General features: G+C 41.6%; 1 protein-coding gene across 2 annotated transcripts in view; it reads right to left on the reverse strand.

The window, feature by feature from the left end:
* Positions 1-411: 411 nt before the first annotated feature.
* The window catches only part of LEO1 (LEO1 homolog, Paf1/RNA polymerase II complex component), a 44,320-nt gene continuing 31,843 nt past the window's right edge, over positions 412-12,888 (reverse strand). The window contains exons 9-12 of one of the 2 annotated variants that reach the window (XM_080809407.1): positions 12,536-12,671; positions 10,220-10,406; positions 8,284-8,381; positions 412-1,343 (exon numbers count right to left, since the gene is read on the reverse strand). In XM_080809407.1, the coding sequence (XP_080665533.1) occupies positions 1,239-1,343; positions 8,284-8,381; positions 10,220-10,406; positions 12,536-12,671 (526 nt within the window). In that variant the 3' untranslated portion in view covers positions 412-1,238. The remainder of the gene's footprint in view (positions 1,344-8,283; positions 8,382-10,219; positions 10,407-12,535; positions 12,672-12,888) is intronic. The other variant, XM_080809408.1, reaches the window with a different exon arrangement.

The raw sequence follows: 12,888 nt of genomic DNA on the forward strand, positions 1-12,888 counted from the left end.
AGCTTCTTGTGAAAGACCCATGAATACATTACCAAATTTTTAAGAAAAGCATGAATCCATCCAGCTCTGTACTTGCACAGTTCTCCTCACTTGTTTTATCCTAATTTCAGCCATCTGGTCCTGTTTACATAAAATTCTGACATTTTAATCATTATGGATTTTCGCATTAGTTCCATTTTTTTTTTAAGAATTTTTTTTTTTTTTAAGACTCTATTTGTTTATTTGACAGGCAGAGATCACAAGTAGGCAGAGAGGCAGGTGGAGAGAGAGGAAGGGAAGCAGGCTCCCCGCTGAGCAGAGAGCCCAATGCGGGGCTCGATCCCAGGACCCCGGGGATCATGACCTGAGCTGAAAGCAGAGGCTTTAACCCACTGAGCCACCCAGGCGCCCCAGTTCCATTTTTTTTTTTTTAAATATCATATATCGTGTTATCATTTATCTTGATTACTATAATGGGCTGAATAGGGACCCTCCCACACAAGGTTCATATCTACCCAGAACTTTAGAATGTGACTTTACTTAGCGGTAGGGTCTTTCCAGATATAATTAAGAAGTCTACTGAATAGGGTTGGTCCTAAACACACTGCTTGGCGTCCTTATATAAGGAGAGGAAGACCTGGAGACATACAGAGACACAGAGCAAACAAAGGGAAATAACCCATGTAAAGACCAAGGAAAGAACAGAGTTCTGCTGCCAAAAGCCAAGGACTGCCAGGAGGCCCCAGAAGCTAGAACACACATAGCAAGGCAGGATTCTTCCCTAGAGCTTTCAGAGGGAGAGTGGCCCTGCCAATACTTTGATTTAGGATTTCTAGGCTCCAGAACTGTAAGAGAATACATTTCTGTGATTTTAAGCTACCCAGTTTGTGGTACTGTGTTATAGAAGCCCTAACAAACTGAAACAAGCACAAGAAGCTCTTTTTGGGCCCTTAAACTCTGCACTCCAGAGGAATGCCTCACTTGCCTCACCTGACCCTGACTAGGAGGCTTCTTTGTGGGGGGTAGGGAAGGGGCAGAGCAGCAGGAATTCACTAAAACTTAAGACTTCCTGTGAAGTTTAAACAGAATCAACTTGCTTTAGATAAAGTAGATTTCCTGAACAGAGACTTGCTTTAAAAAAATTTTTATTACAATTAAAATTACACAAAAGCAAATCAGTTCATTTCAATTCAAAATAACTCATGTTTACATATTTAATAAACTGTACAAAAATACATAAAATGTTTTCACATTGTGCTTCAATCATCATCTTCTTCCTCTTCATCACTGATCACATATTTCTTATGCTTTTTACTCGCTTTATCATCATCTTCTGCTTTTCTCTTTCCAGAAGGTTCCCCTTCCTAAACAAATAAAATTTTTAAAAATCTGAAAATCAACAGAAAGTATTTCTAGGAAGATTTATCAAAAGTAGCTCTGAGCTGAATGATCCTCTGAAAACACAAAATAAAATAATTTTTAAAATAAGAACATTTACCAAATGAATAAAACCAGTGATAAAGGTCATGGCCAGTTTCCAAGTCTACAAGTACTAGAAGCATTAAAAAATGACAACTATCCAGAGCTCATTACAAACTAACTACAAAACAACTCAACTTCAGGACCGCAAGGAAGACCTAAGAAATTATAAGCAATCTCTTGGAAGGGAGGCCTTCTACATGGAGAAGGGCATACAGGGAAACTGGAAACTAAGTCTACCCTGGGAATAGTTAGGGCTCTCCAAAGAAGTCTGCCTGTTAGAACCACTGATCCTGTTGGATATTTTTACTGTGATTGGGTGATTAAACTTTTCCTCTGCTTCCTCAGCATTTCACCTCTTTGTTATCTAAAATTCATTATTTTAGGGGCACCCTGATGGCTCAGTAGGTTAAGAGTCTGCCTTCAGCTCAGGTCATGATCCTAGGGTCCTGGGATAGAGCCCCACATGGGGCTCCCTGCTCAGTAGAGTCTCCTTCTCCCTCTCCCTCTGCCCTCCTCCCACCTGCTCGTGCACTCTAATAAATAAAATCTTTAAAAAAATAAAATAAAATTCAGTATTTTAAAGACCATTAATTTTTTAAAATAAAGATTTCCTATTTTGGATATACTAAAAACTCACATCATAAAAGTTTATAAAAATAAAGAAGTTAAAGGCCTATTACACAAGTTCGCATTACTTAAAATCATGTATAATGTTCTAATAGAAACAATTCAGGAAGTTATCTAAAAATAATTTTTATGGAAAGATTTCAAATATATCAACTTCTAAATAATATCAAATAGTGACTAAAATGAATTGGTACAGAATATGACACTCCAGAACTGCCTTAACCGTCTTCCTCATCAAGGTCTTACTCTTACTCATCAGGGTAAATAATCAAAGGCCGAAGCTGGGGAAAGCCAGGCATCTCTGCTATGACCCAAGAAAGCTTCTGGATGCACAAGCTGGTGCATCTACTTCTTCTGATGGTCCCCATGGCTGGACTTCTGAGGAGCAAGACACCATCCCACACTTGCTTCCTGCTTTATTATCCCAAATGCATCCCCACAGACCTGAAGTGCCAAGGAGAATTCAAAGGGGAACGTTATGAACTCAAAAAGAGAGTCAGAAGTCCTCCTGCACTTCCTTTCCAGCTGGCAACAGTCAAGTTATCCAAACAGCAGTGCTGGAAGATGGATCCCACCCCAGGGTGTGACTAGTGCTCCTTCCTACCTCTAGCCTGGAGCAAACCCAGAACTTCCCTTCTCTCCCAACCCAACATCAGCACAGGCAAAGAGGATATTCAATCCCACCATTTGTCTTTTCACTAGTTTTCAGGCAGAAGTCTTAAACACTTTACATGCAAGCCCCCTGAGGCACTGTTCCCTACATAAACCTCAGTTTATCCTTCAGCTTTAAAATTCTCTAAGGAGTTTAGTTTGAGTGAACTAAAGAACTGGCATGGTACTTCTCACAGGTGGTAGAGCCTGAAACCGGGACACAGACTCTTAACTGCAGACAACAAACTGACGGTGACCAGAGGGGAGGGGGCAGGGGGATGGGTGACACAGTGATGGGGATGAAGGAGGACACTTGCTGTGATGAGAACCAGGCATTGTATGGAAGTGCTGCATCATTAAATTACCTGAAACTAGTATTACAATGTATGTTAACAAACTGGAATTTAAAGAAAAAGTTTAAATAAAAAAGTAAAAGGTGGTAGAGCCTGTTCTAAAGGATGCGGGACAGGGCTCAGCGGCTGGAGATGGTCAGGGCCCTCCAAACAAGTCCAACTGGCACCAATCCTAATCCACTGTCGGGGCTAAGATGCTCCAGAATTCTGCTTGGGAAATCCTGCCAGGACTGATTTACCCAGCAGCTACAGGCAAGCACGGTAAAGCACAGCAAAGGCAGGTAAGACTTAGTGAATGCCATCCTTCAGGGGACCTCATATTGTGCAAGTAAAAACATGGGATTCTACTCTACTGAACTGCAGTGGAATAAATCCCGGTGCCATGTATAAGTGCTATAACAAATGACAGAAATATTCCTGTTAGACTGAAGTATGATAACATAGCCAGGAATGCAAGTCCATATAGACACAGGAACAGCAGCCCAGTTCTGAAGGAATTGTCTTCCAACAATTTAAAACTAATTTTAACTAACTGTAATTGTTTTTAAAACTCATTGACTAATTTTTTCATAATAATAAGCCAGTTCCCAGAGTTTATTTAACACAAAACATACCTAAGAATATATATAAATGCGACTGTCTTCAAGTATGAGAGGCCAACACGAAGAATGTCAAAGGGTTCCAGGGAAATATATTCAGAATCTCAGTCATGGGAAATCCTATCCTGGAGGGCAACCTAGGGCTATGCTGGATCCAAGTCACCCATGGTCCCATAAACAGAGAGCAAGGACCTCAAACAGGTAAAGGCAGGGTTGCCAAGGTGGGGAATGCAGGATCGGTGAGGGAGAACTGGGAGAGGAACCAGACCACTGGGCACCACCTTCTAAGTAATCCTCAGCAGGTCACCTGCTCCACCTAAGAAAGCTGAGGACTGGCCCTGATCCCTTCCTTTCCGTTGTCTTCATGTTTCTTTCCACTTGGGTCTTTCCTTTTTCCAGTTTCTCCTCTTCCCATTTTTCTACCTTTCAAGTTATTTAGGTTTTCTAAAGTTGTTTATTGCTTACAAAAGTAGGAGAGGATAAAAAAGCTGCTTTTTCCCTTTTTTGTAACATGGACTCTGTTGGGGAAGAAAAACTAGCATTTCCTGCCCAGATACTACAGGTCACTGTGCTACCCACTTTTGTACCTGTTATTTATTATCATCCAACAACTTCGCAAGCAGCAAGCATAAATGCCACTGAAGAGATGAGAGAACAAACGTAGAAATGTGAGATGACTTGATCAAGGCTATACAAGTGGCCAAGATTCAATAATCCAGTTGATTATAATCCAGACTCATGCCCTCCCACCCGCCCCCACTCCATCACAGAAATCTCTGCTGATAATGGTAGTTCTCTGGGAACTTAGACTCTGCAAGTTCCCCAGCATCTCACACAGGCTCCTGCTGTCTGGATGGGGCTTACTGTATAAACAGGGAGAGGGACCTAGAGCAGGTCTGACCCCTTACCTTCTCTCTCCCACTGACATCCACAGCCAGGACTTGAGTAGTGAGAAGGTGGCTAGGGCATGAGAGGTCCAGGCAGAAGAAAAATCTTTGTCATGAAAGGGGAAGGGAAGAGTACAGGAAGCCCTACCATTATATCTGGGTGAGGAAGGTAGAGGGTAGTTCTGGTAATAGACAGCTAGGAGGCATCCACAAGAGGCATTTGTAAGTCAGGAGGTTATAGGTTTTCCCAGCCTAGAAGGCGGCTACATGATGGATCACGTTTAAAAAAATCTCATGTCCAGGGTGCCTGGGTGGTTCAGTGGGTTAAGCCTCTGCCTTCGGCTCAGGTCATGGTCTCAGGGTCCTGGGATCGAGGCCCGCATCGGGCTCTCTGCTTACCAGGGAGCCTGCTTCCCCCTCTCCATCTGCCTGCCTCTCTGCCTACTTGTGACACCTCTCTCTCTCTGTCAAATAAATAAAATCTTTAAAAAAATAAATAAATAAAAATCTCATTTCTGAGAATACTAGAGAGAAACAGAAGTTCCATGGCAAATCTCAATTTTCATTCACAGTTTCTGCTTGCCAAGAAATAAAATAGCATCTGCTTAGATGAGGCTTCCCGTTTGCCAACAGTGCTACACACTATAAACCCATCATTAAGATGCTTCCTATATAATTTAAAACAAATATGTTGCAGAATAATTTGACAATTTCTGTCTAGTTATCTTCCATAGCATGCCACTTCAAACAAAGACTGGGAAATATTAAATACTGTGACTAACAAACAATAATGCAACATAGTACTCTGCTTCACATAAGAGCCTCACAGAAGTTTATAGTTCACAGAAAACCAAAATGATCAAAATACATTAAAATTACATGTAACAGAAATGCAACATCTATGCCCTTCAATATGACAAAACAATCCCTCCCTCCCATTGAAAATAACTAACAACAATGGGAAAATAGAAACAAATCAATGTGATGGCAAGAAAATAAGGCATAATTAGAGGCCAAAAATCAAGTGAAACCAAGAGATAAGTAGAGCACTAATGCAGGCTTTCTCCCTGAAAACCTTTACCAAACTGTGAACATCAGCTTTGGTTTTTATGCTCCATGGGTGCTGAGTACAGGAGACAAATGCCAGCTGGAGCACTTTAATAGCAGACCCCAAAGAACTACATCTTTAGTATAAAGGCAAACCAGAAATAAGCCCAGGTCCACTTCTTTGAGGCAATGATCTGTGGATTTTTTTGGTAAAGGGCCAGATAATAAATGTCTTAGGCTTTGGTAAGACACCGGTTTCTGTTTTAACTATTCAACTCTGCCCCTGTAGCAAAAAACATTCATAGATAATACATAAATGAATAAGCATGCCTGGTTTCTAACAAAACTTAATTTAAAAAAATGCTTGGCAGGCTAGTGAGCTATCAATGGCCACGAACAAGTTTGTATGAGCCAAGCGTAACGTAGAGAGCTGCTGAATCAGTACGTTCCATACTTGAAACTAACGAACATGGTGTGTCAGCTGTATACTTCAATTTAAAACAAAAAGTTGGCATGCTCAATTTTCTCACATACACACAAGTTTATGTGTAATTGAATTATTTGAAGAATGAACAGGATTTTGGAGGAAAAAAAAATAACCTAGAACCAAGTAATATGAGAAAGCTGGTTCCACAGAATGAGAGTTAAAGTCACTGGCTGGATCACAGGATATCTGTCATCATTACAAAACAGAAAAAATTAATCAGTTCTAGGAAAATTCATAACCTCAAGTCAGAATTCTCACTTCCAGGTAATCTAAAAAGACCTCATTCCAGGTAATCTAAAAAGACCTCATTTAAAGTATACTTTAAAGTGATCCCAGGTAGCTGGAGTGCCTGGGTGGCTCATTTGGTTAAGTGTCTGACTCTTGATTTGGGCTCAGGTCATGATCTCTGGGTTGTGGATCAAGACCTGCCTTGGGCTCTGTGCTGGGTGTGGAGCCTGCCTTAGATTCTCTCACTCCCTCTGCACTCCCCCCTCCCTCTCTTAAATACATACATACATACATACATAACATGAAGTGATCCTAGGTGGCCAATATTCAATGCACCCAGCAGAGGCGAATATAAATCTTCTTTATAGGAATGCATCAATCTAGACACCTCAAAAATTCCCATTGATCTGAGCTAAGTAAATCAATCACTTAAACCCAGGACACCCAGAGAAATAAGTCAGCAGGAAATAGAGCCAGTAAATGGGCAATAAAATCACACATGTAAAGATTTCAGACACTGGAATTACCAGACATAAGACTATATACACATAGGTTTAAAACATTTAAAGACCTAAAAAGGAGAAACTGGAAATATGAGTTAGGGAAAAGAGTTTTTAAAATGACCAATCTGAAAAAGAAACTACAATTAAGCATTTTGTAAATGGCCAATTTGAGAAAGAAACTAAACCTCTACAGATGAAAACTAAAACAAAATTAAAACTCAATGAAAGAGATTAACAACATGAGACACAGGTGAAGACAGGGGCAGTGAACCAAAAGAGGGCTCTAAAGAAATACCACAGAATGCAGAGACAAACACAAGGGAAATATGAAAGACAGTTTGAGAGTTGTAGAGAACAGAGAAGGAACAACAGACATTTAATCAGTTTCATAAAGGAAGGACATAAAGAATGGCACAGAATATCTGAAAAATTGACGACCGAGAAATTTTCTGAACTAATGACGAATTCACATTCAGAAACAAATTCCAATCAGAAAAATAAAAGGAAATACCAAAGAGATGTCACAATACAATTCAAGAACACCAAAGGTAAAAAGAGATTTAAAAAGACTCAACTAAAAGAAGTCCTGGGGATGTAAGGTATAGCATGGTGACTATAGTTAAAAATACTTTATTGAATATTTGAAAGTTGCTAATAGCATAGGCCTTAAAAAGGACCTTAAAAGTTCCTACCATAAGAAAAAAAGTTTGTAATTATGTGTGATGAATGTTAAATAGATTTACTGTGGTGATCATTATGCGATATATACAATTATTGACTCAATCATTATATTGGACATCTAAAACTAATGTTACATGTCAATTACACCTCAAAAAAAGACTTAAAATTTCTCAGCACCTGTATTCTTATCATTTGGAAAGGATACTATTAAAAACATCAGTTAAAATATTTTAAAATTACTTTGAAATAATTTTTTATCATTTTAATAAAAATTTAATTTATTTAATACTACTCAAATACTATTTTATCTAAGGGAAAAAAAAGATTTTTCTACCATAAGAACTGTTTCTATAATTAAAAAATAAATATTGAAAATAAACAAAAACAAAAGAAAGAGAGAAGACATAAACCCCCTGATCTACCCACACTGAACGATTTCTAGTTTCTAGTCAAGCCTTGGTAGCTCAGGACCCCAATGTTTCCTCACAGGCCTTCCCATCCCCCTAGGATGCCCACCGGGCCAGTGTGCCCTACAAGCTAACACTTTCTTCCATACCCAGTGAGAGGACTCCTCTGAGCAGCCTTGCAACCTCCGCCTGAGCACAGGGGTCAGACCCTCCTCGGGCCGCTCCTGCTCCTGTCACTGCCTCTATCTCACTGACTTTCAGCAAAGCAGACAGACATCTGTCTGTGCCTCTGGGCGGGAGTGGACTCAAGGACACAGGGTAAACCCCTAGCATTGAATACATTTGTTTTTACCTCATCACTGGTCAGTTTCTTGGCTTTGAGTAATCTTTGAGCCTTATCTTCTTCTGATCCCTCATCACTGTCTGACGAATAGATTCTGGCTCGTTCCTCTGAAAGCAAAGGAATTATCTGTGAGTAACTTTCAAAGACGGTGATCTGTTCATTTCTGGATTTTTCTTCTGATGATTATCTTTAGTTCCTTCTGTACATTTTTCCAGAAGAAACAAATCCCTAAAAATTTTTTGATTTAAAAATAAATGTAAGATTAGTATGCTGAAGTGAAGCACTTACCCTCTCAAAATACAAGAATGGTTCATCTGACCAGTTTTAAGTATGAAAAAGGCTGTGTGCAAGGTCACTAGACACACAAACACCAGTAACTCTTCCAGAACAAGCTACTGACACCCAAGTCATTCTTTCATGGGGGATAACTGTTAATTCCAAAATAAGCTTTGAAGATAAAAAAACAAGTGGTGGCTTCCCAGTCCTGTAAAGACCATTTGTTGCCAGATGGACATTTCAAAAGGAGATGGACATGAGCAACAATCTGCACGGATGTCCCAGCCCTGGTGAAACTCAGGATGGAATCAAGCACAGCTGACTTTAGACCAACCCTTTGGCAAGCGAACCCGGAATCTTCCCTGGGACTTAATGAACGCTAATGAACCGGTCAGGTTTTTAATCTCTGGAGAACTGAATATTATATCTCTCTCTACCTAAAAGCATCCTCAATTTTTTTGTTTTTATTCAGTTTTTATGTGGTTTATTTCCACAATTAATCTTTACTGTGGGAAATCAGCACTAACAAAAAAATCGTCTCTGTACTGTAGGGCCAAAATAAGTTAACAGGCAGGCAAGAAGGGTGTGATGGCTCCTGAGAACAAATGCAGTCACTGCAAGAAAAGGAGAAAGGAGTTTTATAGGATGGCACAGGGGAAATTCGAGTGTTCTTAAAATCTGTCACTCAGTAAGGACCAAACTAGGATGCATGGTCCCCCATGGTATACCTTACACTGTACAGTGGTTCCCAGAGCTCTATCAGGTCAATCTAGGGAGGACTGGAGTTTCATTTTACAGATGGGGAACACGATCTGCAGAGATATGAAGACACTTGCCTGAAGCTGAGGACTGGTAAGAAGAGTCACAATGGTTTTAGGTTACGTTTATGTAGTATTCTTATGCGCCAGGCACCGGGCAAAGTACTTTACATATATTATGTCACTTAATTCTCAAAACCACCTCACTTTCTAAGTACTATCATTATTAATAGGTTGTTTTTTTTTTCCTGATGGAGTAACAGGAGATAGGTATTATAACTTTCCATAAGTCATCCAACTGAAGAGTAGCAGAACTGAGAGCTGGCAGAGTTAGGTCAGGGACCAGGCCAAGCCTTCTACCCCAGCTTCCGTCTGCGGACTGCGGGGAAATCGCTGGATGCAGTGCTGTGGTTGAGACCAATGCCTCACGAGTCTGATGACCCTGGTTCAAGAACTGTCCACTTACCAACTCAACACTTACCATCTTACCAATTCACCCTCTCAAAGTCTCTGTCCCCCACAATAAGAACGAGACAGCAGTTCTTTCAGGCTCACCTCAAAGAATTCTGCAAGGTCTAGTTCAGTAGCCCTTGAAATGTATCACTCATTAATACCGGTTTCTCAAAAATAAAAAGTCCAGGGGCGCCTGGGTGGCTCAATTGGTGAAGTGTCCAACTACTGATTTCAGCTCAGGTTGTGATCTCAGGGTTGTGAGATCAACCCCCATGTGAGGCTCTGTGCTGGGTGTAGAGCCTGCTTAGGATTCTTTCTCTCCCACTGCGCCTCCCACCACCAGCTCTCTCCAAAAAAACAAATCAATAAAATATCCAGTGATGGCATTCAGAGTAGGCCAAATGCAAAGATAAATTCCTGAACCCCAAATTTACGAAATTAAACTTCTGCACACTCACCTCGAATGCCCCCTTTATATCGGTTTTTAATGGCAGCCAAGCTGATGGACTCCTCGCCTTCCTCCTCCTCATCATAGCGATCAGGTTCTAGATAACTAGCACTCAGCCCCCGCTGGTGCTGTTTCTCTCTCATTCGGCGCTGCTGAGATTCCCTACGAATAGAAGCCCTCAAACGTTCTTCTTCTTTCTGCAAAGAAGCAAATAATACACTGAACTTTAAAAAATGAGCTAGTTTACTGCCCACTTAAACTACTTTTACTATAAAGAACCTGTAAATGCCCAGCCCAGGATAACACCTATTTCTGCAGTCCTCCCCATGTCACACCCATTACCTCACACCGTGATCACTCAGTGCAGATGAGTTCCAAGGCGTGAAAGCAACACAGGGTGAAGGGGCAGAAGGCCCCCTCATGCTAATCACCCAATCAGATCCGGCACAGATGTGGCCTTGGGAGCTGCAGCATCCCCCGTGCTGCCAGGCAGAGCCCAGAGAGCAGCGAGCAGCCTGAGGAACCTCAGCCCAGTGAATGCCTGAGGGAGGCTGTGTCTGCTGACCCCTGAGACAGACACCGGGCACGCTCGGGGTCTACCGAACTACAGTGGTGCGCTGATGGTCCTGTCTGGGCCCCTCCCCGCCAGAGAGCTTCCCCACAGCTCCTGATGACAGGACGGGGAGGCGCTGGTAGGGGAAGATCCCTGAGCCCTAAAGCAGAATAGTCACACACATCCTCTGCCTGGCCATTCACAGTGTTTACAAGGTAGAGACAGAATATGAGAGGTCAGGGGTATTAGAGTATTTCTTTGAATTCCTCATTTAATTGCTATTACTGCACACAACTCTATGTTGCTAGACATTCTATGCAGGGAACTTTTCATTAAAGTTGTACAGAGTATAGAAAAAAAATCACTGTTGGTACAACCAGGATTAACAACTAGCTCATTCCTTATGCATTTCCATGGAAACTGGGGAAGTGGGGTAGGACCTGGGGTATCTTTCAAGGTGGTCCAGAGGGTTCTTCCAATAATGCTGAGACCAGAGTCTGAAGGTTCCTGTAGCTACCTTGGCTTGAGGAGAAAAGGCTAGGAAATGGGGCAAGTAGTAAGGCTCCAAAGCCAACGTGCCCCCACACTACTGGGTTAGGCACTGCTATGAACCTGGTTTAGTTAACCTGCCTCCATGAACAAAATATGAGAAGGAAGAGAAAGCAGGGGCCCAGGGCCAGGCCATCAGCAGAGTCTGACAGCCTGAGTGTCTTTGCCTCACTGTGCTCTGGTGCACTCGGGAATGGAATCCCATGAAGCAGGCAGGGCAATGCGTGAGATCTAGCAGGTATCAGAGAATGAACCTATTCGGCTGCATCCAGGTTCTTATAGCAAGTGTTGCACGAAAAGCCAACAGTGTCCATATACACATACGCCCTCATCACTGAGGGACGGTGCCCCTGCATGAATGCATGCCTCACCAGCAGTGTGGCAACTCAAAAAGGCACAACATTATAAACAGACCTTTGCCTGATTGTCCTTAGGCATGTTCCCACTTAAACTTCTTGTCTGTTTTTATTCTATTTTAGACTACATCGCTAGCATTTCTACTACTTTATGACACAGACATAGCTCAGTGAATCACCTCTGAAATTCTACACCAATGTTCAGATCCCTTCAGACCCCAGTTTGTTCCTGAACCGTCAGGACCTGGTGAGTGAAACCCGAGCCCTCGCGTCTGTCTTGTGACCATCACCACAACACTCTTGCTTGGCAAATGCTTCGGGAATTGATCCGGCTCTCTGCCCATGCCGGCGCGAGGAGAATAAAGGTGGGTAAGGAATGAGAAACAAAGACTTGGGAAATGCTATTCTTAACATACAGCTATACCTCATTTTATTGCACTCTGCAGATACCGTGTTTTGTTTTTTTACAAATTGAAGGCCTGTGGCAACCCAGCACCAAGCAGGTCTATGTGCATAATTTTTCCATCAGCACCTGCTGTGTTTCTGTATATTTTGGTAATTCTTGCAATATTTCAAATTTTTTCATTATTCTATTTGTTATGGCGATCTGTGATGAGTGGTTATGACTTGAAAAGCTCAGATGATGGTTAGCAAAAAAGCTTTCAACTAAGATATGTACATTTTTTAGACATAATACTATTGCACACCATGGTGTAAATATGTTTTATATGTACTGAGAAACAAAAAAATTCATTTGATTCTACTTTACTGCAATATTCACTTTACTGCAGAGGTCTGGAACCAAACCTGCACTTTCTCCGAGGCATGACTGTACCAAAAATCTCAGGATAACGCATAGCAAACGAACCTTAATCATCTCTGTGCGCTGACATTCAGGATCACGACCAGCCATCGGTAAGATTCTAATCTTCTGTGTCTTTGAGCATCTATCTGCAAGTGACAAGGTCATCTTTCTGTGTGTGGCACTGTCTGTAGAGTGAGGTCTGCAGGAAATGAACAAAAATGTCTGTTTACCAGATTTATCTGTGAGTCAGTCACATCATCAACATCACCAAAACGAGAGACCAGACACCATTTCCTATTCTCCAGCAAAAAATAGGCAAGGACGCTCAACTGCATATACTAGGTGAGGGACTGCAAACCTTCTTCATCCTGTGGCTCACTGGAACATTCTTATCTTACAAGTGAAAAACAAAAGCT

Source organism: Martes martes (assembly GCF_963455335.1).
Source record: "Martes martes genome assembly, chromosome: 7".
NCBI lineage: Eukaryota > Metazoa > Chordata > Mammalia > Carnivora > Mustelidae > Martes > Martes martes.